Raw genomic sequence first — 27,752 nt, forward strand, 5'->3', positions numbered from 1 at the left:
CACATTCCTCGTGCATCCCAAGTCCGAGGACTATCGAAGCTGGCTGCTTATTCGATATCTATCATGGATGGAAAACGTGTGAGTTACTAAAATTCATATTCTCAAGTAGAATTGAACATCACAGATGCTTTCACACATAATTTTTTTTATATGCTTTTACACATAAAGATAAGCATGCATGGACATTTTCTTAATTACTGAACCATTGTGCTTCAGGCTCTACGGTTATATATCATTCATGGATGGCATAACAATGGGCTTTGGAGTTGGCCTATCTAGTCATGGTCGCTACATAGTGGTAACTGAGGTACAATCTGATCTTTTTTCTGCCCATAAATATTTGATCTTGCATTTTAAACTATCATAGCTTTACTAGTTTTCACTCTAACGTTATGTTCTTCCATAAATCTGTGGGTCATACTGTTCTTGCTATGCCAGAAAATTCAATTGGTTTGTTTCCCGATGTTGGGTTTTCATATATAGCAACTAAAACTCCTGAAGGGGGTTCTATTGGTATGGTTATCTTACTCTAAAACTAAGCTCTAGGAACTGCACCAAAAGCAGTTAGTAAAAGGATACTATAGATTAAACCAGTAGTACTGGGTTTGACGTGGGAGGGTCATGCTTATTTTGAGCCTTGTCTTTTAAAACTTTTTGGTTCCTTGACGGTGATAGCCTTTTTGGTTCCTACTATTATCGTACAGAAATATGGTTCATGTTCAATTCTCCTGAAATGTCTACCGCCATTGTATCTTCTTTAATGATTAATCTTACGACTTAAAGCACAATCTTTGGTTTGCTCAAAGCTCTAACGTGTGTTGCAACGTTGCTTCTTTTGGCAGGGGAGATTGTGCATTTTGGTGCCGGGTACATCACAGATTCCTGTTATAAATTCCTCTGTATAAAACATGTACAATCTTATTGTCGTAGCCTTTGATGAAGTTTTAAGATGATTCCTAAGTTATATTTATTCAATCTTATTGTTCAATGATTTTTCTTCTTATCCTTTTCAGGGTCTTCCTCTTAGTTCAGCTTGTAAGTGTCATCAGTTTCATTACATGGCTGAATGATTTCTATCAAATCGAACTGTATTACATTTTCTTCTGTTGGATCCATATGATGTCACTTGCAACTGCTGCATATGTTATATGCGTAGTTGGGATCATCATGATGTACATCTGGTATGCGCTGGAACCGTCCTGCCTACTTAATATTTTCTTCATCACGTGGACACTGGTACTCATTCAGCTCATGATGAGCGTTTCCCTCCACCCTAAAGTATGTTCTCGAAACTAACGGATTTGTAATCAAATCTTAAACCCTAAACCCTAAACCCTGAACCCTGGACCCTGGACCTGGACCCTGAAGAGGAGGAAAATAAAGGAAGAACGTAGTTTTGGGGAATAGGTGAGTAGGGCTTTGTTTGGTGACAGCCTGTCTCCAGCTGTGTCTTCCAAACCTCTTGCTTCGGAGTTCCCTGACAATGGCTTTGCCTCGTGTTTCTTCCGGTTCTTACGTGGATTTTGCCCTGGCGGATTCTACCTCCATTGAGGATTGCTTCTCTTTTTCCTTATAGACAACGAATTGTTATTTTATTTGACATGATAATTAGGGGAGTTCAAATTTCGAACTAATTTGATTAATTGATTGAACTTAATTAGTTTGGTTAATTCGGTCGGTTACTGAATTAGTTCGGTCAGTTAACGGTTAATAATTTTTTAGATATTCGATTAACGATTAATTCGGTTCGAAATCAATTAATTAACCAATTAACCCTTAAATATTTTTTTATTATTTTTTCACCACATAATATGCTGCCCCCACTTCCTGCTACTCAGTTATCAATTATTTTATGCCTTGATTTGTGTAAAGTATGAGCACGAGCATGGGCAGGTAGAGCACACGTTTGACAGTATAGGAACTTGCAGTCATTTCTTGAATGTGTAATTCATTAATCTAAATTTTATGATCTTCTCATGCATAGTAGATATATTTACCTATAATTTCCTTAATGCATCCAAAAGAAAATTCACCAGCATACTTCTTCAAAGACTTGCAAGCTCTTGTACAATTATAAAAATAACTTCTTCAAATTCACCTGCAGCAGAGTGAACATTCCTCACTAACTTTGTCAATACATTAGCCCAATATAGGTCGCCACCCATATTTATGCCATCTCCGATTACAACTTTCTTGCCTTCATCATCCACTTCATGTTCAAGAGGCTTGTGCAGTAAGTCCTGCACAAAGAAGTTAGCTATCTCCCTGATTGAACATAAGAAAAATCAAGCATTTCACCTAGCAATACTGCAATAGTAGCTGTCGAGTTGCAGTTAGCACAACCTTCATACACTATTTATTTTGTAGAATTTCAAATTTGTTGGTTTGTTTGAACTAAATTGATAGATACACATATCTTATTTTAATATAATGTTTGAATCAAGTTAATTAGATATTATAAACTATTTTTTAATTAAAAAAATATTAAATTCAAAAATTCTAAAAAATTTCGGTTAATTCGAAAATTAATCGAAATGTATTTGGTTCGGTTAATATTTTGAAAAAAAAGTTCGGTCCGATTAACGGCCCTAAGCCCTAAGCCCTAAGCCCTAAGCCCTAAGCCCTAAGCCCTAAGCCCTAAGCCCTAAGCCCTAAGCCCTAAGCCCTAAGCCCTAAGCCCTAAGCCCTAAGCCCTAAGCCCTAAGCCCTAAGCCCTAGACCCTAAGCCCTAGACCCTAGACCCTAAGCCCTAAGCCCTAAGCCCTAAGCCCTAAGCCCTAAGCCCTAAGCCCTAAGCCCTAAGCCCTAAGCCCTAAGCCCTAAGCCCTAAGCCCTAAGCCCTAAGCCTAAGCCCTAAGCCCTAAGCCCTAAGCCCTAAGCCCTAAGCCCTAAGCCCTAAGCCCTAAGCCCTAAGCCCTAAGCCCTAAGCCCTAAGCCCTAAGCCCTAAGCCCTAAACCCTAAACCCTAAACCCTAAACCCTAAACCCTGGACCCTGGACCCTGGACCCTGGACCCTGGACCCTGGACCCTGGACCCTAAGCCCTACTATATGGTATTGGTGATAAATGCTTCTCTAAATATGTTTGGATTTTACTTAATATCAAATGTCCTGGATCATTTATGTTTTCATGTATGTAAACTGTAGATGATGAAGAAAGAGAGCAGCTTGCAAAGGAGATTTCCGAGGACTGGAGTTCTGGTAATTGAAAGCACAGAAATGTGTTGAGTTACATGATTTATTTTTAGGTAATAAACGGATTCTTATACTCTAGTCAATTGCAGTTTTTGAGCGAAGCATAAACACATTGTTTCTAACTTCTTGTTAATGACCAGTAAGTCGATTAATCATTCTGTTTCCATGCCTTGCTAAAGTTGTTCGAGCTTTCGCCAATATTCTCTTTGATATGAAATAGATTAAGCCTCACATTATCGTATGCAACTCTGAAATGTTGAGATTTTTCGGTCTGACGCAACTTTAATCGCAGAGAATATAATTGTAAGTGTAAATTAGTGAAAATAATTCTGTGTAAATTGACATGTAATTTAAGTTCAATGCATTTGTTTTAACTATGGTTTATCTCAATGTTCTTTTTTCTGCAGATACTTCTTTTGGGAGGAAGGAAGAGCGATAAGTATACAGTTTCATGACCTTTTTCTTTCCTGTTCAGAAACTGAATCGAAAGCTTGTGCATATAAGCATTGGGCTAGTTTTCATGCTTTGCTGGCCATTATTCAGGTTGCTTTCTCATTGAGGCGTCTTTATCTTGTTTTACCAGATGTTGCTGATGAAATAGTTAACACTTATCATTGCAGTTCTGGGTTTCGTGGAGCAATTTTAGCAGCTGTTACGCCTGGTATCAACATTATACGGATGTTGTGACTGCACGATTTCTCATTGAGCTTTATTGTTTTAGTATGATTTGTATCCTATTCTTTCACTTTTTTAAATTTACTTTTACTGGTTACGCATGATTGTTGCAGTGGTGAAGAACTCTGATATCGCATTTTTTAATCTACTGGGGAATGTGGCAGTTTTGACTGAAGGAAATCTTTCAGAACTAATTTACAACTTTCTTTGCTTTCTTAGTAAAAAAAATTGTGGCATGGGAAGGCACACATTCCTCGTGCATCCCAAGTCCGAGGACTATCGAAGCTGGCTGCTTATTCGATATCTATCATGGATGGAAAACGTGTGAGTTACTAAAATTCATATTCTCAAGTAGAATTGAACATCACAGATGCTTTCACACATAATTTTTTTTATATTGCTTTTACACATAAAGATAAGCATGCATGGACATTTTCTTAATTACTGAACCATTGTGCTTCAGGCTCTACGGTTATATATCATTCATGGATGGCATAACAATGGGCTTTGGAGTTGGCCTATCTAGTCATGGTCGCTACATAGTGGTAACTGAGGTACAATCTGATCTTTTTTCTGCCCATAAATATTTGATCTTGCATTTTAAACTATCATAGCTTTACTAGTTTTCACTCTAACGTTATGTTCTTCCATAAATCTGTGGGTCATACTGTTCTTGCTATGCCAGAAAATTCAATTGGTTTGTTTCCCGATGTTGGGTTTTCATATATAGCAACTAAAACTCCTGAAGGGGGTTCCATTGGTATGGTTATCTTACTCTAAAACTAAGCTCTAGGAACTGCACCAAAAGCAGTTAGTAAAAGGATACTATAGATTAAACCAGTAGTACTGGGTTTGACGTGGGAGGGTCATGCTTATTTTGAGCCTTGTCTTTTAAAACTTTTTGGTTCCTTGACGGTGATAGCCTTTTTGGTTCCTACTATTATCGTACAGAAATATGGTTCATGTTCAATTCTCCTGAAATGTCTACCGCCATTGTATCTTCTTTAATGATTAATCTTACGACTTAAAGCACAATCTTTGGTTTGCTCAAAGCTCTAACGTGTGTTGCAACGTTGCTTCTTTTGGCAGGGGAGATTGTGCATTTTGGTGCCGGGTACATCACAGATTCCTGTTATAAATTCCTCTGTATAAAACATGTACAATCTTATTGTCGTAGCCTTTGATGAAGTTTTAAGATGATTCCTAAGTTATATTTATTCAATCTATTGTTCAATGATTTTTCTTCTTATCCTTTTCAGGGTCTTCCTCTTAGTTCAGCTTGTAAGTGTCATCAGTTTCATTACATGGCTGAATGATTTCTATCAAATCGAACTGTATTACATTTTCTTCTGTTGGATCCATATGATGTCACTTGCAACTGCTGCATATGTTATATGCGTAGTTGGGATCATCATGATGTACATCTGGTATGCGCTGGAACCGTCCTGCCTACTTAATATTTTCTTCATCACGTGGACACTGGTACTCATTCAGCTCATGATGAGCGTTTCCCTCCACCCTAAAGTATGTTCTCGAAACTAACGGATTTGTAATCAAATCTTAAACCCTAAACCCTAAACCCTGGACCCTGGACCCTGGACCTGGACCCTGAAGAGGAGGAAAATAAAGGAAGAACGTAGTTTTGGGGAATAGGTGAGTAGGGCTTTGTTTGGTGACAGCCTGTCTCCAGCTGTGTCTTCCAAACCTCTTGCTTCGGAGTTCCCTGACAATGGCTTTGCCTCGTGTTTCTTCCGGTTCTTACGTGGATTTGCCCTGGCGGATTCTACCTCCATTGAGGATTGCTTCTCTTTTCCTTATAGACAACGAATTGTTATTTTATTTGACATGATAATTAGGGGAGTTCAAATTTCGAACTAATTGATTAATTGATTGAACTTAATTAGTTTGGTTAATTCGGTCGGTTACTGAATTAGTTCGGTCAGTTAACGGTTAATAATTTTTTAGATATTCGATTAACGATTAATTCGGTTCGAAATCAATTAATTAACCAAATTAACCCTTAAATATTTTTTTATTATTTTTTCACCACATAATATGCTGCCCCCACTTCCTGCTACTCAGTTATCAATTATTTTATGCCTTGATTTGTGTAAAGTATGAGCACGAGCATGGGCAGGTAGAGCACACGTTTGACAGTATAGGAACTTGCAGTCATTTCTTGAATGTGTAATTCATTAATCTAAATTTTATGATCTTCTCATCATGCATAGTAGATATATTTACCTATAATTTCCTTAATGCATCCAAAAGAAAATTCACCAGCATACTTCTTCAAAGACTTGCAAGCTCTTGTACAATTATAAAAATAACTTCTTCAAATTCACCTGCAGCAGAGTGAACATTCCTCACTAACTTTGTCAATACATTAGCCCAATATAGGTCGCCACCCATATTTATGCCATCTCCGATTACAACTTTCTTGCCTTCATCATCCACTTCATGTTCAAGAGGCTTGTGCAGTAAGTCCTGCACAAAGAAGTTAGCTATCTCCCTGATTGAACATAAGAAAAATCAAGCATTTCACCTAGCAATACTGCAATAGTAGTTGTCGAGTTGCAGTTAGCACAACCTTCATACACTATTTATTTTGTAGAATTTCAAATTTGTTGGTTTGTTTGAACTAAATTGATAGATACACATATCTTATTTTAATATAATGTTTGAATCAAGTTAATTAGATATTATAAACTATTTTTTAATTAAAAAAATATTAAATTCAAAAATTCTAAAAAATTTCGGTTAATTCGAAAATTAATCGAAATGTATTTGGTTCGGTTAATATTTTGAAAAAAAGTCTGGTCCGATTAACGGCCCTAAGCCCTAAGCCCTAAGCCCTAAGCCCTAAGCCCTAAGCCCTAAGCCCTAAGCCCTAAGCCCTAAGCCCTAAGCCCTAAGCCCTAAGCCCTAAGCCCTAAGCCCTAAGCCCTAAGCCCTAAGCCCTAAGCCCTAAGCCTAGCCCTAAGCCCTAAGCCCTAAGCCCTAAGCCCTAAGCCCTAAGCCCTAAGCCCTAAGCCCTAAGCCCTAAGCCCTAACCCTAAGCCCTAGACCCTAGACCCTAGACCCTAAGCCCTAAGCCCTAAGCCCTAAGCCCTAAGCCCTAAGCCCTAAGCCCTAAGCCCTAAGCCCTAAGCCCTAAGCCTAAGCCTAAGCCCTAAGCCCTAAGCCCTAAGCCCTAAGCCCTAAGCCCTAAGCCCTAAGCCCTAAGCCCTAAGCCCTAAGCCCTAAGCCCTAAACCCTAAACCCTAAACCCTAAACCCTAAACCTTAAACCCTAAACCCTGGACCCTGGACCCTGGACCCTGGACCCTGGACCCTGGACCCTGGACCCTAAGCCCTACTATATGGTATTGGTGATAAATGCTTCTCTAAATATGTTTGGATTTTACTTAATATCAAATGTCCTGGATCATTTATGTTTTCATGTATGTAAACTGTAGATGATGAAGAAAGAGAGCAGCTTGCAAAGGAGATTTCCGAGGACTGGAGTTCTGGTAATTGAAAGCACAGAAATGTGTTGAGTTACATGATTTATTTTTAGGTAATAAACGGATTCTTATACTCTAGTCAATTGCAGTTTTTGAGCGAAGCATAAACACATTGTTTCTAACTTCTTGTTAATGACCAGTAAGTTGATTAATCATTCTGTTTCCATGCCTTGCTAAAGTTGTTCGAGCTTTCGCCAATATTCTCTTTGATATGAAATAGATTAAGCCTCACATTATCGTATGCAACTCTGAAATGTTGAGATTTTTCGGTCTGACGCAACTTTAATCGCAGAGAATATAATTGTAAGTGTAAATTAGTGAAAATAATTCTGTGTAAATTGACATGTAATTTAAGTTCAATGCATTTGTTTTAACTATGGTTTATCTCAATGTTCTTTTTTCTGCAGATACTTCTTTTGGGAGGAAGGAAGAGCGATAAATATACAGTTTCATGACCTTTTTCTTTCCTGTTCAGAAACTGAATCGAAAGCTTGTGCATATAAGCATTGGGCTAGTTTTCATGCTTTGCTGGCCATTATTCAGGTTGCTTTCTCATTGAGGCGTCTTTATCTTGTTTTACCAGATGTTGCTGATGAAATAGTTAACACTTATCATTGCAGTTCTGGGTTTCGTGGAGCAATTTTAGCAGCTGTTACGCCTGGTATCAACATTATACGGATGTTGTGACTGCACGATTTCTCATTGAGCTTTATTGTTTTAGTATGATTTGTATCCTATTCTTTCACTTTTTTAAATTTACTTTTACTGGTTACGCATGATTGTTGCAGTGGTGAAGAACTCTGATATCGCATTTTTTAATCTACTGGGGAATGTGGCAGTTTTGACTGAAGGAAATCTTTCAGAACTAATTTACAACTTTCTTTGCTTTCTTAGTAAAAAAAATTGTGGCATGGGAAGTCACACATTCCTCGTGCATCCCAAGTCCGAGGACTATCGAAGCTGGCTGCTTATTCGATATCTATCATGGATGGAAAACGTGTGAGTTACTAAAATTCATATTCTCAAGTAGAATTGAACATCACAGATGCTTTCACACATAATTTTTTTATATTGCTTTCACACATAAAGATAAGCATGCATGGACATTTTCTTAATTACTGAACCATTGTGCTTCAGGCTCTACGGTTATATATCATTCATGGATGGCATAACAATGGGCTTTGGAGTTGGCCTATCTAGTCATGGTCGCTACATAGTGGTAACTGAGGTACAATCTGATCTTTTTCTGCCCATAAATATTTGATCTTGCATTTTAAACTATCATAGCTTTACTAGTTTTCACTCTAACGTTATGTTCTTCCATAAATCTGTGGGTCATACTGTTCTTGCTATGCCAGAAAATTCAATTGGTTTGTTTCCCGATGTTGGGTTTTCATATATAGCAACTAAAACTCCTGAAGGGGGTTCTATTGGTATGGTTATCTTACTCTAAAACTAAGCTCTAGGAACTGCACCAAAAGCAGTTAGTAAAAGGATACTATAGATTAAACCAGTAGTACTGGGTTTGACGTGGGAGGGTCATGCTTATTTTGAGCCTTGTCTTTTAAAACTTTTTGGTTCCTTGACGGTGATAGCCTTTTTGGTTCCTACTATTATCGTACAGAAATATGGTTCGTGTTCAATTCTCCTGAAATGTCTACCGCCATTGTATCTTCTTTAATGATTAATCTTACGACTTAAAGCACAATCTTTGGTTTGCTCAAAGCTCTAACGTGTGTTGCAACGTTGCTTCTTTTGGCAGGGGAGATTGTGCATTTTGGTGCCGGGTACATCACAGATTCCTGTTATAAATTCCTCTGTATAAAACATGTACAATCTTATTGTCGTAGCCTTTGATGAAGTTTTAAGATGCTTCCTAAGTTATATTTATTCAATCTTATTGTTCAATGATTTTTCTTATCCTTTTCAGGGTCTTCCTCTTAGTTCAGCTTGTAAGTGTCATCAGTTTCATTACATGGCTGAATGATTTCTATCAAATCGAACTGTATTACATTTTCTTCTGTTGGATCCATATGATGTCACTTGCAACTGCTGCATATGTTATATGCGTAGTTGGGATCATCATGATGTACATCTGGTATGCGCTGGAACCGTCCTGCCTACTTAATATTTTCTTCATCACGTGGACACTGGTACTCATTCAGCTCATGATGAGCGTTTCCCTCCACCCTAAAGTATGTTCTCGAAACTAACGGATTTGTAATCAAATCTTAAACCCTAAACCCTAAACCCTGAACCCTGGACCCTGGACCTGGACCCTGAAGAGGAGGAAAATAAAGGAAGAACGTAGTTTTGGGGAATAGGTGAGTAGGGCTTTTGTTTGGTGACAGCCTGTCTCCAGCTGTGTCTTCCAAACCTCTTGCTTCGGAGTTCCCTGACAATGGCTTTGCCTCGTGTTTCTTCCGGTTCTTACGTGGATTTTGCCCTGGCGGATTCTACCTCCATTGAGGATTGCTTCTCTTTTTCCTTATAGACAACGAATTGTTATTTTATTTGACATGATAATTAGGGGAGTTCAAATTTCGAACTAATTTGATTAATTGATTGAACTTAATTAGTTTGGTTAATTCGGTCGGTTACTGAATTAGTTCGGTCAGTTAACGGTTAATAATTTTTTAGATATTCGATTAACGATTAATTCGGTTCGAAATCAATTAATTAACCAAATTAACCCTTAAATATTTTTTTTATTATTTTTTCACAACATAATATGCTGCCCCCACTTCCTGCTACTCAGTTATCAATTATTTTATGCCTTGATTTGTGTAAAGTATGAGCACGAGCATGGGCAGGTAGAGCACGCGTTTGACAGTATAGGAACTTGCAGTCATTTCTTGAATGTGTAATTCATTAATCTAAATTTTATGATCTTCTCATCATGCATAGTAGATATATTTACCTATAATTTCCTTAATGCATCCAAAAGAAAATTCACCAGCATACTTCTTCAAAGACTTGCAAGCTCTTGTACAATTATAAAAATAACTTCTTCAAATTCACCTGCAGCAGAGTGAACATTCCTCACTAACTTTGTCAATACATTAGCCCAATATAGGTCGCCACCCATATTTATGCCATCTCCGATTACAACTTTCTTGCCTTCATCATCCACTTCATGTTCAAGAGGCTTGTGCAGTAAGTCCTGCACAAAGAAGTTAGCTATCTCCCTGATTGAACATAAGAAAAATCAAGCATTTCACCTAGCAATACTGCAATAGTAGCTGTCGAGTTGCAGTTAGCACAACCTTCATACACTATTTATTTTGTAGAATTTCAAATTTGTTGGTTTGTTTGAACTAAATTGATAGATACACATATCTTATTTTAATATAATGTTTGAATCAAGTTAATTAGATATTGTAAACTATTTTTTAATTAAAAAAATATTAAATTCAAAAATTCTAAAAAATTTTGGTTAATTCGATTATCGGTTAAAGAAAAAAAATTCGATTAATTCAGTTAATGGTAGTTCCGTCGGTTCGGCCACCAAATTAACCGAATAAACAGCCCTAATGAGAACCATTAGTTTAATAATTTGTATCTAATAAATTAGTATAAATAGATAATTTAATTTAAATTCATAAAATATGAAAATCGAATTATGATCAAATGAATTTATATTTTTTGAAAAATTAGAGGGTTAAAATTATAATTCTACCACATTTAAAAATGTAAATGGAGAAAGCGAGAGTGATTTAGCAGAAGGCCCAAAGAAAAAAACTTTCTGATGACATAAAAAAGTAAACTTTCCCGTTCTCTGCCAATCAGTTTATTTTTGTTGGAATTTTTTCTGTTTTTTGGGGGTTTTTTTTCGATCCAATCACGAGCATTGAATAGTGAGCCTCTGTCTCCCTCTCAAATTTAGCTTTCCATTTCGGTATTAATTATGATCTCTCGTCGTATATTTATGCTCACATTTCGCTAATTTTTTTGTAGCGACTATCTGTTCAAGCTTCTGCTCATCGGCGATTCCTCCGTCGGGAAAACTTGTTTGCTTCTCAGATTCGCTGTAAACCTTAATGTCTTGTAACTCATTTATATATTTAAATAATGTGCTTCTCATTTAAAGGTTGGAGTGGAGACATAATAAGATATGTATGTAGATGAAAAATAATGAATGAAGCGATTAGAACTTTAAGCTAATAGAAGGTGATGATGGACGAGAATGATTTGAGGAGGATTCTTGTAATTAAATGTTTCTATAACTTGGTTCTCGACTTCTCGTATCCAATCTCAAACCTACGGAGATTAAGGTTTCCTGGTTGGTTTGGTTTAATTGATCTGTTGATTGTATTTACTTGTTTTGGCATTTGAGTTCTTTTATATTTCCCATAGTAATTTAAGAAGATAAATGTCTAATGAGATTGGTCTCAATGTTAATCTTAGAGTAGTCAAGGTCTAGAATTCCAAGTGTTTTTCCTTTACTATTTTCCAGGATGATTCTTACCTGGATTGTTACATCAGTAACATCGGTGTTGATTTTGTGAGTTTCTTTTCCCCTAAAGAAAGCTGTTTCCATTTACTATAAATGTGAAAAAATCTCTACTTGTTTATATCTAGAAAATCAGAACTATGGAGATGGAAGGAAAGATAATCAAGCTGCAAATTGTAAGTATAATGCGATTCTTTTGACGTTAATTTACAATCGCAATTAACTCCCATTCTAAGCCAATAATTTCATTCTTTTTGAAGTTACTTCTGCTCAAAGCTTGTTTGAATATGGTTAACCTATTATCTTCTTTATAAATTCATTAAATTTTAGACTATATAATTTCAAGTGTAATTTGCAAAAGCCGTTTACAATTGCATGATCCTTGAGTCAAATGATCGCTTTGGTAGGAAAAAAAATACACTACAATGTAGATTATTAATGTGAATTATACTTGTATCTTTTTTATGTTTTAGCTTTATGGCAACGGTATACTGATGTTTTTGCTTGCTTTATAGATGGGCTTGTAATGATTGAAAAATGGGATTCCTTTTTATCAGTTACTAGGAAGCTGTAGCTTGCATAGCAAAAATAGCTTCACTTTTGATACACCAGAAAAAGGAGTGTTTGTTGGAAAAAAAAACTGTTCATCCAATCTGCTCTTAATGTTGGGAACAATTAGCAACAAAGAGCCATGCATCACTCTTCTCTAAGTTTTTACCTCCTGTTTCAAATGGCACCCAATTAACATGTGGTATTACTCTCTCTTTTGCTCAGTGGGATACAGCTGGACAGGAGCGTTTTCAGACTATTACAAGCAGTTATTACCGAGGAGCTCATGGGATAATAGTAAGAAACTGGACCCAATTGATCTGAGGAGTGTAGAGTATTGACCCAACTGGACCTTGAGGTTGGGATTGGAGTGTGGTTCAAAGAAAGTTGTTCATCAAATTATTAGCTAATTGAATTTCCTTGTCAATCTTGCAAATATAATGAACATGCATGCGGCCAACGTTCTGATGTTGTTTCATTATGCAAAGTGTGATGCGATGCGAAGCAAGAACGCCGGAACTACCTAATTCTCTAGTTATTGAAAAAGGAGGGTTGCCTTACTGAACATAGATATTGCTATTCTGACCTTGTAAAGTTGTTTTGAATGTTTTAATCTGTAACTCCTTTTTCTCTCATTAAAGGACATTATCACACTCGTTTTAATTATTCTTTTACCCCTGTAAGTATCTCAGCATTCTTTTGTCTACTGGGATTTTGACAGATTGTTTCTGATGTTACTGAGACGGAGAGCTTCAGGAGTGTCAAGCAGTGGTTACCCGAGATTGACAGATATGCTAATGAAAGTGTGCAAACTTCTTGTTGGGGACAAATGTGATTTAGTTGAAAACAAGGTTGTTGACACGCAAACAGCAAAGGTGGTTTTTGTTATTTGATTCTAAGGCACTTACTATCAGTTTAACGTCTAATTTACCAAGATGGTGGAGATTCTTATGGAACTTCTGTTTTCATTTAGAAACTTCTTGTGAGTTATTGATGATTGAGATGGCTAATTGGGTGTACCATTGGAATCTGCAGTAAAATGATGAGACAATTTACCGCAGGCGTCATAATTTGATTAATTTACTATTATGTTCTTCGATGAACGGCAGGCATTTGCTGATGAAATTGGGATTCCCTTCCTGGAGACAAGGGCAAAAGATGCAATCAACGTGGAGCAGGCTTTCTTAACCAATGCTGGAGCAATCAAGAAAAAGTAAAAAGAGTCTATCTTTCATAAATTCCTTTTTTTCCGAATGCTATGATCTATTAACTATATGCTAATGATTGATTATTGGTAAGATATTGCTATCATCACCTACTATAACAGGTTCTCAATCCACTTCAGAACATTTAATATTGCTGTCTATGAATTATTCTGTCACATTGCTTGCTTATTATGGAGTCCGCTTGGCAAGATCATCAGAAAACTATTTGTTCTAGTCCGGACCAGTTTTAGTTCTTTTACTTCCCATGACTTTGATTATGAAGTTTGCCTATATGATTTTGTTTCAAAATCTGTGAAGAATGGGTAACCAGCCAACTGCTAACAAGGCAACCGGAACTGAAACTGTTCAAATGAAGGGGCAGCCGATCGAACAGAAGGGCAATTGCTGTGGCTAGTCAACCATGTTATAGGTTTTTTCCGTTTAGACAGAAAACATGTTGCAAACCTTTCAAAAACTAAAATGCTGCTTAATTGGAAGTTCTGGTACTTGTTCATGTTTGTACTATATTTTTGTTATAGAATAGATTACTTATCATATGCGTCTAGTTTTGTTATAATTATACTAACATGAATAACTCAAATGTGTAATGATACAAAATGAAATAGCAGTAATAATACGAAAAGAATCCGACAACATAACCCTCAACTTCAGTAAAAAGGAAACTGAAATTCAATAAAGAAGAAGAAGAAAATGTGATGAACAAAGATGATATTCATGATAATGAGCAGCAAGCCTTATTCGAGTTGGTTTCTGGTGCTCCAACTTTCTTTAATACTTGCATGTGCTGGCTCATCTGAAAAAGTGACTTCTTACTAGTGATGCAGACAGCGGAATATTTAGGAGAGACTGGTCTGGAAAGCTTTCTCAACATTTGTTGCATTCAGGGCTGATGTCTCGATGAATGAAAGAGCTTCTTTCTCTGCAAAGCTTTGACCATCCCCTGTAGAAACTGCTCGCAGATGCTCCATATCAGTCTTGTTCCTAATCAACATAATCATGATACTCGAATCTGCATGGTCCCGGAGTTCCTTCAACCATCTGTTCACATTTTCAAATGTTGTCAGCTTAGTTACATCGTAGACCATAAGAGCTCCAAGGGCTCCCTTATAGTAGGCACTGGTTATTGCTCTATGCCGTTCCTGACCAGCAGTGTCCCATATTTGAGCTCTCACAGTCCTCCCCTCAACCTTAAACATCAGAAGCAGAGTAGTGAATGCATTTTGCATGGCTAACATGCATTAGCTAAGGCAATAGAAGGGCCAACTTCCCCATCTACACTCCTCAAAAGGATCAACTTCAGATATATTGACTCATCTCCCGACAACAGATAAACCAAAAGACTAAAATCTAATCTTACTTTAAGATGGTAAGACCATCAAGTAGACTGAGGTCACTGTGCCAAATAAGATGTGAAAGTAACATTAGCACATCTCGATTTGGTCAAGCTGATAGGATTACCAAGTTTCCTTATTTCCCGTAAAGGGTTGATGGATTTGTTTAAATCATTTAATTATTTTTTTTAAATTTCTATTTAACGATATTTTCTTAGATAAAATTTATATTTAAAACTTAAACAACTATTATTAAAAATAATTATGAACTCTAGATGTTTAAACAAAAATTAAAAGAAAAACACAGGTCTTCAACCGTATCACCCATTTATATTTTCCAATCGAAAGTCCAACTCCAAGCTCATTTAAGGAGCGGAAAGAAAAGTAATGGGCCGAAGAGGATCACTAAATATATGGACGTGGATCTTAATTCCAGCCTAAGAAAAAACATTCGCAACTCATCCACGCTACAAAAACCCTAGTTTCCCTTGTATTTATGTATTCCACTTGAACTCTCTCTTGCTGGTTGCGGCTTCTAGGTTATCTCGCATCTCAGTTACTCCCTTTGATTAATAGATAACACCTATTTCTTTGAATGCTTGTACTGATATAGTTTCATTTTGTGCCTTGTTTCGTTTCCAGATCGGCAATCTGAGCGTCCCTGTTTTCAATCAAGCCATTAGCCATGGCACTGGTAAGTTTATGGAGAAGTGATTTCAAGTGGAATTCAAAGGGATAAACCTTAAATATCTTATCGGATTTATGTTATAACTCTGTTTTTTCAATTAGTTGATCGGTTTGCAAATAGTGCTAACAACCAGCTATGGATCTTAACTTTTTTGCTTTCGATTTCAATTTTTGATCAATTAACCAGTACAAATTGAAAGATCGATGGCTATAGATTAAGTGTCTTTCATAGATAGAGCTGCTGCAATTTTGTTAAAGCAGTTGGGAAAGTGAAAATGAAAAATCTTTATAGCCTATTTATAGGCAAAGCGTTAGTTCCTTTTTTTCTGATTACTGACATCTTTTCTAGTGGTTGATTGTCGTGTTTGATGTTGGAATGAAGCTGCTAAATCATTAGTTTGTTGGTTTAAATGCAGATATTGCATGCAGGAAAAACAAATAAAAATGCCTTCAAGGCTCTTATTACTGCGGAATATAGTGGTGTGGCTGTCAAATTGGCTGAGAACTTTGAGATGGGTGTCTCAAACAAAACTCCGGAGTTCCTCAAGATGAACCCAATTGGGAAGGTAACCATGTCTATTTAAAGGATAAATTTAGAGAACATAGTTTTTGTACTATTTTCATCTCTATTCTATTTTTGCTGAAAAAATCATTTCCTTGTCTAGGTTCCTGTGCTGGAAACACCCGAAGGTCCTGTTTTTGAGAGCAATGCCATTGCTCGTTATGGTTAGAAGACATGCTGACTACATACAAGTCCGTTTTCTTCTTTTGATATTTGTTGACTTATCGGTCTTTTTTTCTGTTATCTGCAGTCACTCGCTCAAAGGCTGATAACTCTCTGTTTGGTTCTATGTTGATTGATTATGTGAGTTATTTTTTCTTCGATTTTCTGGCATCTGTTAATTTTATGTGAAATTATTCTACCAATTGCTTGTTTATACATTTGCTTGTTTCTCACAGGGCCATATTGAGCAGTGGATTGATTTTGCATCCATGGAAATTGATGCTAATATTGCAAAATGGTTCTATCCAAGAAAGGGCTTTGGCACTTACCTTCCTCCAGTAAGTTCTATTCAATGTATCAGACTTTGTTTCATTTACCCGGTTGCACATAAGGTCTGAAGAGGAATTACGCTTGATAATGAGAGAATAATAGGAAAGACTGGTTTATAGTCATTTCATACATTTTCTAGACCATTTTAGAAGTTGTAGGACAACTACTCTGGGTTGTTTTGGTCTTAATTTGATTAAGGCTTTAAGCAAATGGAAGCAAGAAATAATTAAACCAATTTTAGTACAAAGCATGCCCATCTAGTTGAGAAACCAACCAGGCTGGCTTTTTTCCTTTGTTATTTGTTTTGAAGAGCAATGGTTCTTTACTCCATTTTGATTTATTAACGTAAACTAGAATATAAATTGCAATGTTTGTAAATTCTAATCTGATTACTCACGAGTGTTTTGCATATAGGCTGAGGAAGCTGCTATTGCTGCATTGAAGAGAGCCCTTGGCGCTTTAAACAGTCACCTTGCCGCTAATACCTACCTGGTTGGACATTCAGTCACCCTTGCTGACATTATCATGACATGCAACCTCTACCATGGTTTCACCTTGATCATGATAAAAAGTTTTACCTCAGAGTTCCCTCATGTTGAGAGGTACTTCTGGACCATGGTTAACCAACCAAATTTCAAGAAGATTCTTGGTGACGTGAAGCAGGTTACGTCTGTTCCACCTGTTCCATCAAAGAAGCCAGCTGCCCAGCCAAAAGAAACTAAGCCAAAGATCAAGGATGAACCAAGGAAAGAAGCGAAGGAGGAGGCTGAGAAACCAAAGGCAGAGGCTGCTGAGGAGGAAGAGGCACCAAAGCCCAAACCAAAAAATCCTCTTGATTTGCTGCCTCCTAGTCAGATGGTACTGGATGATTGGAAGAGGTTGTACTCTAACACAAAGACCAATTTCCGTGAAGTTGCTATCAACGGTATCTGTGATGTTTTCATGGTGGTTTCTCTTGTCTTATTGAAAACATTTTTGACCAATCATATATCTTGCTTATTACAGGATTCTGGGAGATGTATGATCCTGAGGGATACTCTCTTTGGTTCTGTGACTACAAGTACAATGAGGAGAATACAGTGTCATTTGTGACTATGAACAAGGTGGGAGGATTCCTACAGAGAATGGATTTGGCACGCAAGTATGCATTTGGGAAGATGTTGGTGATTGGGAAGGACCCTCCATTCAAGGTCAAGGGACTGTGGCTTTTCCGTGGGAAAGAGATCCCTCAGTTTGTCATGGATGAGTGCTATGACATGGAACTCTATGAGTGGAAGAAGGTTGACATCTCAGATGAGGCCCAGAAGGAAAGAGTTAATCAGATGATTGAAGATGCCGAGCCTTTTGAGGGAGAGCCTCTTTTGGATGCCAAGTGCTTTAAGTGATCAATTTGACTCCCTTTCCAGCTCTATTTTATGGTTTTAGCACTATTTTGTTTCATTTCTGCCTTTCAGTTTTTTAGTAGAGTTTTGGTTTGTTCACTGTTAAAGGGTCAGATAGACGCTGTTCTGATGGTAACCTTATAAGTTTCTGTTTCTCCCAAACATACCTCTAATATTTTAGTTTTAGATATTCTGCTCTGCTCTATTTATCCTTCCAAGTTTCAGTTGATACACACCGTTTTGAGTGTTGAGCACCAAAAAAACTTACTAGGTTATGCACTTCAATGAGGCTAAGTGTATCACTCTGGTTTGTCCAGAGGATTAAAGAAAGCATATGCGAAATGATAATAATCTATGAAACAAATGTGACTCATACCTATTAGTGTCAGTTTGTATGTTGGGTACGAATTTAGTCGTCCTATTATTTGTCAGGTGTATTGATTATACAATAAGTGAATGAGAAAAATGAACAACGTGAATTATCTCTTTCTGCTCTATATTTTAAATGTAAATTTATAAATGTTCACCAATATTCAACTACATAAATATTACCAAATCCTAGTAAATAGAAGAAAAATATTTGGGCCAAAGTTACAAAAATATAGTGTATTTGCGGGACATTTTTTAAAGGAAAAAAATGGCGTTTTTAAAGCCAAAATAGGCCCATTCCACTTTCTCTGTCATGGAAGTTCAGGAGTCGATTACAGTCAATGAAGGATGACCACCTTTGTACTGCCCTTTTGGTACCAACATGATTACCGGATTGTCTTAATTGCAAAAATTGAAACCTTAATTTAAATTTAGATATTTGATCCATATTATTTACCTTTAATGAAATTAAAAAAATGCCTATGAAATAAATGTTAAAAAATAAAAAAATGTTGTAGAATACAAAAAATAAATAAATCAGGGTTCTTAGTTCTTAAAATAAAAAAAGGACTAAATTAAAACAAATTAAAGTTTAAGAGGTTAAAACTTGAGGATAGAATGATCAGAGGCATATTTTTGAACAAGGATTCTCATCGAAGTCAGTGTTCTGGGGTCCAGTCAGAGCAACGTATTCAGACCTCGAATTTAGAGGAGAGACAACCTCCTCGAAATTCACATGTGAAGTCAGGTCTGAAGGATGCAAGGGTTGCTTTAGATGATAAGGTTGCTGGGAATGATTTGCATGGTACTGAGAAGACAGAAAGACGTAGTCGAAACAAAGATAGAACAGATAAAGATTATTTGACCCTTCACTGTTCTGATGGATCATATGCGAATGATGATTCCTTATCATCATCTGCTTCTCAATCTGCACAGATTCCTATAGATTCTTCATATCTAGGTATGACTGCGTGGATCTGTTAAATCTAGTATTATTGTTCCTTAGGGATATTATTTTCCTATAGATTCTCCATAATTAAGTTGGAGTTGATTGCTACCTTATCACAATTCACAAATGCAAATGCACGCTTGGTATCATTTGTGTTATGTGCTCAGATTGCAGAAAACAGAATTTTCCTTTACATTGAATAACATTGACGGTTCTTTTTCTGTACAATTGGCAAGGGGCTTATGGTGATACTAAAGTTGATTTCTCCAATGTGCGGAGCATCCAAGGTAAAACTTTTGGAAATGGTCATGACCGTTCTTTAGATAATGGTTAGTTTCAGTTTTGAAAACTGAACAACTCTTTGTATCTGTCATGTTTTTTGTTGTTGCAAATTTCACATTTCATTTACTTCCCTTTTTAAAACCATGCAGGATTCCATAAGTATGTGAATCATCGTATAACAGTTACTAACGGATCATCTGCTGTGATTAATGGAAAACCAGGGAAGAGGGCCAATGTTTCTGGCTATGGTTCTCATGAGGTGCTTAAACTTTCGTGATTCCTGATTTTTTATTTGTATTCTGCTGCATTTTTACTAACCAAGTGTTATGTATGTTCTCTAAATTTGTAGAAACAAGTCTGGTTACAGAAATCGAGTTCTGGTTCATAGTGCATTTTAAAATGGTAAGCATTTGATCATGAACCTTGCCATTTGCACGTAATTAGTTATTTATTGTAATCTGAAGTTTTCGGTAAATTATCGGCATAGAATTTAAATAGCATAGATAGTATTGAGAAATACTTCATGGAGAGAGTATGGTTGTTAGAAACTTAAGCCCCTTGCAGAAATTCGGGGAAACCAACAATTAGATCAGTAGTCAGTTTGTGATTCTTTTTATAGCATATTAGTTGGATATTCACCATATTGGTTGGATAGTTGCCAATCTGACTTACTGGGAATCTCTATTAACTTTGTTGTTGGTATTTTGCCAACATAAATATGTTATTTGTACTAACAGCAGTTTTATGAAGCTCGATGGAATTTTACAAATTTTGGGAAACGTGAAAGATATATAATTGGAAAAGTGTGCCTGGAAAAGTTAGAAAATCATCCTTCATCCACCAAAAGTCCTCGATGTGTCTACAAAGAGCATATACAAAAGAGTATATATCTTTAGCCCTCTTTCCTCAGGATTTTAACAAGTATACTAGAAAAACAGCCCAACGTTTTTCATAGAAGGTGGCTAATCATTCTCATTTATGTAGGTTATTTCATTAAGTTTATCTCAACATAAACCACTCAAACTCAGTTATAAAATAATTAAGAGCTTTTATAAAAGTTCAACCTCATAAAGGGTATGGTGACTTTCTTCAAGTTCATTAAAAATGAACCACCCAAACTCTGAGATAAGAAGTCATTAAGAATAAATATTCAATCTCATAATTCGACGAATTCAATATGTCCTTCTCACTAGAAACTCTCATTCTCTTGGGTTTGAATTCATTAAGAGTTTAAGAAAACTCATCCTCTCAAGCGGTAAGTTCATATAGTCCTTCGCGATTAGAACTACCCACTCAACTCTGGGTTATGAACTTATTAAGAATAGATATTCAGCTAATAAATTCGTCAAGTATTTCTCAGTAAGACCACCCATAGCCTGGGCTATGAATTTATTAAGAGCAATTAAGCTCACCTTGGGCAATGCACATTATTCATCATAGGGATAGGCAGTATAAATGTGCACTATGAGTCTTTTCATGGTTTCGTTTGACCACATGGAACTTAGATAACTAAGTTGGGTATCCACTATGAATTCCTCAACCAATGGGCTTTAGACCCATCCCCTCGATGAATCTAGGACCAGATTCGTACTTAACCCTTTGGTAAGTGGATCTGCTAGGTTCCTTTCCGACTTCACATACTCTAAAGAGAGCATTCCATCCTTTATTAAGTGTTTAACTTATTCATGTCTTATACGAATGTGTATTTTCTTACCATTGTAAGCTTGGTTTTTAGCCACACATATCGCAGCTTGTGAATCACACAATAAAGAAATCGGAGGAGTCGGTCTTCCCCACAACGGAATATCTACTAACAAGCTTCTGAGCCACTCAACTTCTTGCCCAGCTAGGTCAAAAGCTATAAACTCTGACTCCATGGTAGAACGAGCAATACAAGTCTGCTTTGATGATTTCTACGATATTGATGCTTCACCTAAAGTAAAAACATACCCGCTCGTAGGGATGGCAACTCAACCCGAACCGACGGGTTTCGACCCGACTCGACCCAGGTGACCCAAAAACCTGACCCGACCCATTGCCATCCCTACCCGCTCGTAGAGCTTACCTCATCATTATCAGAAGCTCAGTTGATATCACAATATCCTTCCAGTACCGCAGGAAAGCTAACAAACTCAAGTTTCCAATCCAAAGTACCCTTAAGATACTTCAGTAAGCGTTTAAAAGCAATCCAATGTTCACTACTTGGATTATAAGTATATCTACTCAGTCTACTCATAACATAAGCAATATCAGGCCAAGTATAGTTCATTAAGAACATTAAGCTTCAGATTAATTTAGCATATTCAGTATGGAAAACACTACTTCCTTTATTATTAAAGTGATGTATGTTAGGGTCATAAGGAGTTCGAACAGAGACGACATCAAAACTGTCAAATTTCTTTAGCACTTTCTCTATATAATGTGCTTGATTTAAAGAAAATCTATTTTTAGTTTTGGTAACTTTGACTCCTAAGATTACATCGAATTTTCCCAAATCTGTCATCTCAAACTTTGTGGTCAAGAAATTTTTTACGTTGATAATGGACTCAATGTTAGAACTGAAAATCAACATGTCATCAACATAAAGGCTTATGATAACACATTCAGTGCCAAACATCTTTGAATACACACAAGCATCCGAACCATTCACAACAAAACCAAAACTAAGAATAGTTTTATGGAATTTCTTATACCACTGTTTAGGAGCCTGCTTAAGCCAATAAAGTGACTTTTTAAGTCTACAGACTTTGCCTTCCATACTAGGTGCTTCAAAACCAAGTGTCTGCTCTATATAAATCTCCTTATCTAGATCCCCATTCAAAAATGCAGTCTTAACATCCATTTGATGTACCTGCAACTTATGAATAGAGGCTAGCACAAATAATGCACGAATCATTGAGATTTTCGTAACGGGAGAGTATGTATCAAAGTAATCTAAACCAAACCTTTGAATGAACCCTTTGATGACTAACCTTGCCTTGTACCATTGAATCGAACCATCTGGCCTCAGTTTCTTTCGGAAGACCCATTTGTTGTAGATTGGTTTGAATCCCTTAGGCAAGTCAACTAATTCCCAATTATGATTAGACATTATCAATTCTAGTTCATCATTAATAGCGTTTTTCCAGAAACTAGCATCGATAGATCTTATAGTTTCTTCAAAATTTTAGGATCCTCATCTAACAGAAAAATTTGAGCTATAGGATCTGAAATGGGGTCTAAATCATTTATCTCAAAAATAAAGGAAGTAATAAAGTCTGGTCCAAAAGATGTTTTAACTCTCTGCCTTTTACTTCTTCTAGGCTCAAAAATAATTTGTTCAGAAGACCTAGCAGGATTACTAGAAGAAGTGGATGGAATATATTCTATTTGTCTCGGTTCTTTTAAAGGAAAAATATTTTCAAAGAAAACAACATCTATTGACTCACAAATAGAATAATCTTGTAAAAGCATGAATCTGTATACAACACTATTCGTAGCATACCCTATAAACACTGCATCAACGGTTTTAGGTCCGATGGTGAACTTCTTAAAGTCCGACAAACCCACTTTGGCTAGACACCCCCATACTTTCAGGTATTGTAAATTAGGAGTGTATCATTTCCACAATTCATATGGGGTAGAATCTAATTTCTTATGAGGAACTCGGTTCAAGATATGAGTTACCGATAGAATGGCTTTGTAACATCCTCCATGCCGGGTTAGTGATTAATTTGCAAAGTTTCAACATTTGGTGATTTAAGTAAAACGATGGAAGAGTTCAATGACCTATTGGAGTTATTTGATGTAGGATTGAATTATAAAGAATGAAAATTAAGAGGGCAAAAGAGTATTTTAGTAAGTGAAATAATTAAATATTCCTTAAGGTGATTTTATAAATCACGTGGGAAGTATTTGAGATAAACAAGGTTCCAGACATTTCTCTTCTTCTCCTTCTTCTCCAACTATGAAGCTTGCAAGCAAAGGTGCGTTGTCTTCTTTTGGATTAATTCTTATGAGTTAAGCATGGGTTTGGTTAATGAAGATTTAGGAAATATGATTGAGAGAAACAATGATCCTAGAACTCAAAGAATTGTAAGTTAAGGGAGATTAAAGGTTGGGAGCCATTGAATGAAATCCTAGATTAAAGGTCATAATAAGAATTAGAAGTTGGATTTGACTTGTCATCAAGCTAATTAAGAAGTATGAGGTGATAGAATTAAAATTAGAACAAGTTGGAATTTGAGTAAGATTCTTAAATTCTATATGGAGGATTATTTTTTTTAGTTTTAGAGGTATTGAATGGATAATAATTAGTTTAAGTAAGTGTATGAAAGTTAAGAGTATTAAAGGGAGTGAAATATGAATTTTTGAGCTAAAATGAGATGATTTTCGAGCTCAAAATAGGATTTCTGGGCTAGGGGAATCGGTACCCATTCAAGGGGAATCAATACCCCCTCAACGAATATGAATTTCCAGAATGCTAGAGGGGAATTGATACCCCCAGGGGGGGACCGATTCCCCCATAATAAAAAAAAAAGAAGAAAGAAGAAAGACTAAACTATAAATCCCTTAAATTGGAAGGCTATTAGAGGTTAATTTCAAGACTTAGGCATCTGATAATCATCTTGAAAATTTTGCTTATGTAGATATTGAACCTAATCGAGTTCCGGAACTATCGACAAGTAGGATCAATCGAGGGAAAGACAAAGAAATCTAGGTGAGTGCATATGCATAGCATGAATATGTATTTTATTCAGTTCTAGACTTGTGATAAGTCTAGATTCAATATTTTGATACATGATCGTAGTTCATATGATGATATATGACATGAATCCATACCATATGCATTATGGGACATGAATATGAAAGAAAAGTTATATGAGTTATATGATAAAGGTATGAAAATAATATGTCTACGTGATATGAGTTAGATAAATTGTGAAAGCCCATGTTATGTAAATGAGAACTATAGGTATAGTTGGCATGCCAAGGGTAGAGGGTCTATGTGGTCCTTCGAGACATATATGTATTCTTTGGAACATGTGTGAGGTCTGGTGAGACACATACTTGATCCTTGGTATATGTATATGATTCTTAAGGAATGATATGTGGTCCTTCGGGACATATATGTATTCTTTGGAACATGTGTGAGGTCTGGTGAGACATATACTTGATCCTTGGTATATGTATATGATTCTTAAGGAATGATATGTGGTCCTTATGGACATTATTATATGGCACTACGGTGCAATTCTACGCGGCACTCTGGTGCAATTCTACGTGGCACTTAGGTGCAATTATATGAGCTGTGGTGACAGCATAGTGCACAACCTCACGATACTCACATACCTTAGGTTCTCTGTATGGTACCATGGGCTAATGAACTTACTAAGGCGAACTTATGAATGTGAATTTGATAAGTATATGTGTAAGAAACATGGTTTTGGTTATTGCATTGTCTACATACATCTTATTATTGCAACCCATCTCATTTTGGCAATTACTTTATGTTTATTGATATTATTATTATATTATTGCCTCAGTAAGTCAATGACTTAGCGTGTGAGTGTTTCACACGTAGGATCCGATAAAGTAGACGATCGAGGTTAAGTAGCTGGACAACATTACTCCTGCAACTATCAGATCAGAAGCAACTTAATCAGTAGGTCATTTTGTTAGGAAATTGGATGTTGGCATGTAATTAAAAAGTTAAGTTGTGTATGCTCTGAATATTTTGGTAAACTTATAGTACCATATGTATATTATTGTATTTTCGTAATATAAGTTCAAGTATTTTACTATTATTTGTAATGTGTTGTGTTTTAAAAGTCAATGTAATATCTCTGACTCGTATCCGGGTTGATATACGGGTTGGGGGTGTTACATTTAATGGTATCAGAGCTATGGTTTAGCTGATTCTAGGCATAAACCAGAGTCTTTAAATGGAATACATGCCAACAAATAGTGAGAACTTCTGATCTGGTATAGTATGAGTATGTTGTTTTGCTAATAGAACAATGTGTTTATTCTCATTAGATGTCCGGACATAATAGCTCCCGAAGTGAAGCGGGAGAAGATAGGCATGCTGAAAGCAGTAATTCACCTGCCCTGGCCAGGCAAGGTGAAGAACAAGCATCTCAAGGAGTGCCTGTGCAAGATCAAGATACGTTTTCAGAACGTTAGACGCTATTCTGACGCGTCTTCAACCTTCTGCTCCACTAACTCAAAGAATAAATGTAGCAAAAGAGTTGAGAGGCTTAGGAGCTCCTGAATTTAAGGGAGAAGCTGAGGAAGGTCTAGTGTCAGCAGATCTTTGGTTAAATGATTTGAAAATCATGCTAGATGGTCTCCACTGTTCTGAAGTGGAGAAGTTAGATGGAGCTGTATCTTTATTGAGGGGTCAGGAGAGGATATGGTGGACGAATGTCACCATAAGGATGCCCCGTGAACAGTTGACTTGGTCTTTGTTCTTAGATGAATTCAAAAACAAGTACATATGAGAACAGTTCATTCGACAAATGAAGCAGGAGTTTTTGAATTTGAAACAGATGAACCGCTCTGTATATGAGTATGAATGTGAGTTCAACAAGCTGAGTGGGTTTGCATCCGAGCTTGTGCCTACCGAAAAAGAGGCTTGCGAATGGTTCATAGAGGGCTTACGCCCTAGATTGAAAGAGATGCTGATAGTGTTGAATTTGTCCTAGTTCCAAGAGTTGATCAATCGTGCCAAGGCTCTTGAAAGAGCTCAGAATGAGAGATTCGGGGATTTTAGAGTTCAAACATCAAAGAGAACGGGTGCTTCTTCTAGCTCAGTACCATCAAAAAGGTGAAGAGACTCGAGATTTCAATCACAAGCTAGATCAGAATCAGTTGCATCGTCTGCTAGGGGAGCAAGTCAGGCAAGACCTAGACAGACGCAGTCAGTGGGATCTGGTGCTGGGAGATATACTCCGAGTCAAGTGAGACAGTGTCAGCACTGTGGGAAAAACCATTCCGGGGCTTGTCGGATGGCTGCTGGGACTTGTTTTCGATGCGGAGATGCCGGACATTTTATCCGGGATTGTCCATTGATTGTTGATGAGCCTGCACCATCTGAAAGAGTTGGTTCTTCCTCACAAAGAGGATGAGGAAGAGGCAGAGGAAGGAACCCGTCTGAATTCTCTGCTCAACCTGAAGTTCGATCAACCGCACGGGTGTACAATCTAAAGACAAGTAAAGACCATGATGACCCTGATATTATAGCAGGTACTTTTCAGTTGTATGATAAATTAGTATTGGTACTGATTGATCCGGGTTCTAATTATTCTTATATTACAAGTAAGTTAGTAAAGGAATTGAGGATTCCCTTAGAAGCTACGAGTAATGAGATTATTGTAACAACTCCGTTAGGCCTTAGTGCCCGGGTGAATAAAGTCTGTAAGGGGTGTCCCATAAAGGTTCAGGGAATTGAATTCCCTGCTAATCTGATGGAATTACCCTTTGACGAGTTTGAAGTGATTCTGGGAATGGATTGGTTGTTCCGTTACTATGGAGATGTTAATTGCAGAATGAAAAAAGTAACCCTGAAAAGTCCATGAGGAACAGAGATAAGTGTGAGCAGTGAAAAGTTTAATCCCTTAGCAAATGTAATGTCAATAATGTCAGCTATGAAGCTATTGCTACAGGGATGTCAAGGATTTCTTGCAAATGTGAAAGATTTAAGAGCTATAGAGAAAGGGCTAAAGGAGATTACAATTGTTCAAGAATTCCCTGAAGTTTTCCTGACTGAGTTGCCAGGATTACCTCCGGATAGAGAGGTAGAATTTCAAATTGAAGTAATGCCAGGAACCGCTCCAATTACAATGGCACCTTATCGGATGGCTCCGAAAGAATTGCAAGAGTTAAAGGATCAATTGCAAGAGTTGTTAGAAAAAGGATTTATTCGACCAAGTGTGTTACCTTGGGGAGCTCCGGTGTTATTTGTTAAGAAGAAGGATGGATCAATGCGTCTCTGTATTGATTATCGACAGCTTAATAAGGTGACCATCAAGAACAAGTATCCCCTTCCGCGCATTGATGACTTGTTTGATCAACTAAAAAGAGCTTCGGTATTTTCGAAGATCGATCTACGTTCGG

General features: G+C 36.8%; 4 protein-coding genes, 3 long non-coding RNA genes and 1 pseudogene across 9 annotated transcripts in view; 7 read left to right on the top strand and 1 right to left on the bottom strand.

Moving 5' to 3' along the window:
* The window catches only part of LOC120175326, a 1,366-nt gene extending 77 nt beyond the window's left edge, over window positions 1-1,289 (top strand). The window contains exons 1-4 of the long non-coding RNA XR_005521252.1: window positions 1-78; window positions 217-307; window positions 843-910; window positions 1,014-1,289. The exon at window positions 1-78 is cut by the window's left edge and continues 77 nt beyond it. This is a non-coding gene — a long non-coding RNA (uncharacterized LOC120175326). The remainder of the gene's footprint in view (window positions 79-216; window positions 308-842; window positions 911-1,013) is intronic.
* Window positions 1,290-3,084: 1,795 nt separating this feature from the next.
* Window positions 3,085-3,678, top strand: LOC120175320. The gene is made up of 3 exons (XR_005521247.1): window positions 3,085-3,199; window positions 3,283-3,496; window positions 3,601-3,678. It is a non-coding gene; the product is annotated as an uncharacterized LOC120175320 (long non-coding RNA).
* A 62-nt stretch (window positions 3,679-3,740) lies between these two features.
* On the top strand, window positions 3,741-5,403 carry LOC120175322. 3 transcript variants are annotated; one of them, XR_005521248.1, is made up of 5 exons: window positions 3,741-3,913; window positions 4,088-4,192; window positions 4,332-4,422; window positions 4,958-5,025; window positions 5,128-5,403. XR_005521248.1 is itself a non-coding variant. In XM_039181968.1 (4 exons), exons 1-3 carry the CDS (start codon window positions 3,969-3,971, stop codon window positions 5,018-5,020), a joined length of 378 nt encoding a protein of 125 aa, XP_039037899.1. In that variant the 5' UTR covers window positions 3,741-3,968; the 3' UTR covers window positions 5,021-5,025; window positions 5,128-5,403. The 3 variants fall into 3 exon arrangements, 2 of the variants coding, with proteins under 2 accessions (XP_039037899.1, XP_039037900.1); XM_039181968.1 differs by having other exon boundaries at window positions 3,741-4,192; XM_039181969.1 differs by having other exon boundaries at window positions 3,741-4,192; window positions 4,958-4,982.
* Window positions 5,404-8,292: 2,889 nt separating this feature from the next.
* LOC120175325 lies at window positions 8,293-9,579 on the top strand. Its single transcript, XR_005521251.1, has 4 exons — window positions 8,293-8,372; window positions 8,511-8,601; window positions 9,136-9,203; window positions 9,304-9,579. It is a non-coding gene; the product is annotated as an uncharacterized LOC120175325 (long non-coding RNA).
* A 1,560-nt stretch (window positions 9,580-11,139) lies between these two features.
* LOC120175316 lies at window positions 11,140-14,131 on the top strand (annotated as a pseudogene).
* A 306-nt stretch (window positions 14,132-14,437) lies between these two features.
* Window positions 14,438-14,827, bottom strand: LOC120175327 (ras-related protein RABA2a-like). Its single transcript, XM_039181970.1, has one exon. It carries the CDS (start codon window positions 14,825-14,827, stop codon window positions 14,438-14,440), a length of 390 nt encoding a protein of 129 aa, XP_039037901.1.
* Window positions 14,828-15,367: 540 nt separating this feature from the next.
* On the top strand, window positions 15,368-18,260 carry LOC120175314 (elongation factor 1-gamma-like). Its single transcript, XM_039181966.1, has 8 exons — window positions 15,368-15,471; window positions 15,575-15,626; window positions 16,036-16,185; window positions 16,285-16,345; window positions 16,432-16,484; window positions 16,580-16,681; window positions 17,088-17,598; window positions 17,679-18,260. Exons 2-8 carry the CDS (start codon window positions 15,618-15,620, stop codon window positions 18,056-18,058), a joined length of 1,266 nt encoding a protein of 421 aa, XP_039037897.1. The 5' UTR covers window positions 15,368-15,471; window positions 15,575-15,617; the 3' UTR covers window positions 18,059-18,260.
* Window positions 18,261-19,038: 778 nt separating this feature from the next.
* The window catches only part of LOC120175304 (regulator of nonsense transcripts UPF3-like), a 33,443-nt gene continuing 24,729 nt past the window's right edge, over window positions 19,039-27,752 (top strand). The window contains exons 1-4 of the mRNA XM_039181959.1: window positions 19,039-19,378; window positions 19,606-19,660; window positions 19,805-19,914; window positions 20,005-20,057. Coding sequence (XP_039037890.1) covers window positions 19,043-19,378; window positions 19,606-19,660; window positions 19,805-19,914; window positions 20,005-20,043 — 540 coding nt within the window. The 5' untranslated portion in view covers window positions 19,039-19,042 and the 3' untranslated portion in view covers window positions 20,044-20,057. The remainder of the gene's footprint in view (window positions 19,379-19,605; window positions 19,661-19,804; window positions 19,915-20,004; window positions 20,058-27,752) is intronic.

Source organism: Hibiscus syriacus, unplaced genomic scaffold, assembly GCF_006381635.1.
Source record: "Hibiscus syriacus cultivar Baekdansim isolate YM2019G1 unplaced genomic scaffold, ASM638163v2 tig00112205_pilon, whole genome shotgun sequence".
In the NCBI taxonomy this organism is placed as follows: Eukaryota; Viridiplantae; Streptophyta; class Magnoliopsida; order Malvales; family Malvaceae; genus Hibiscus; species Hibiscus syriacus.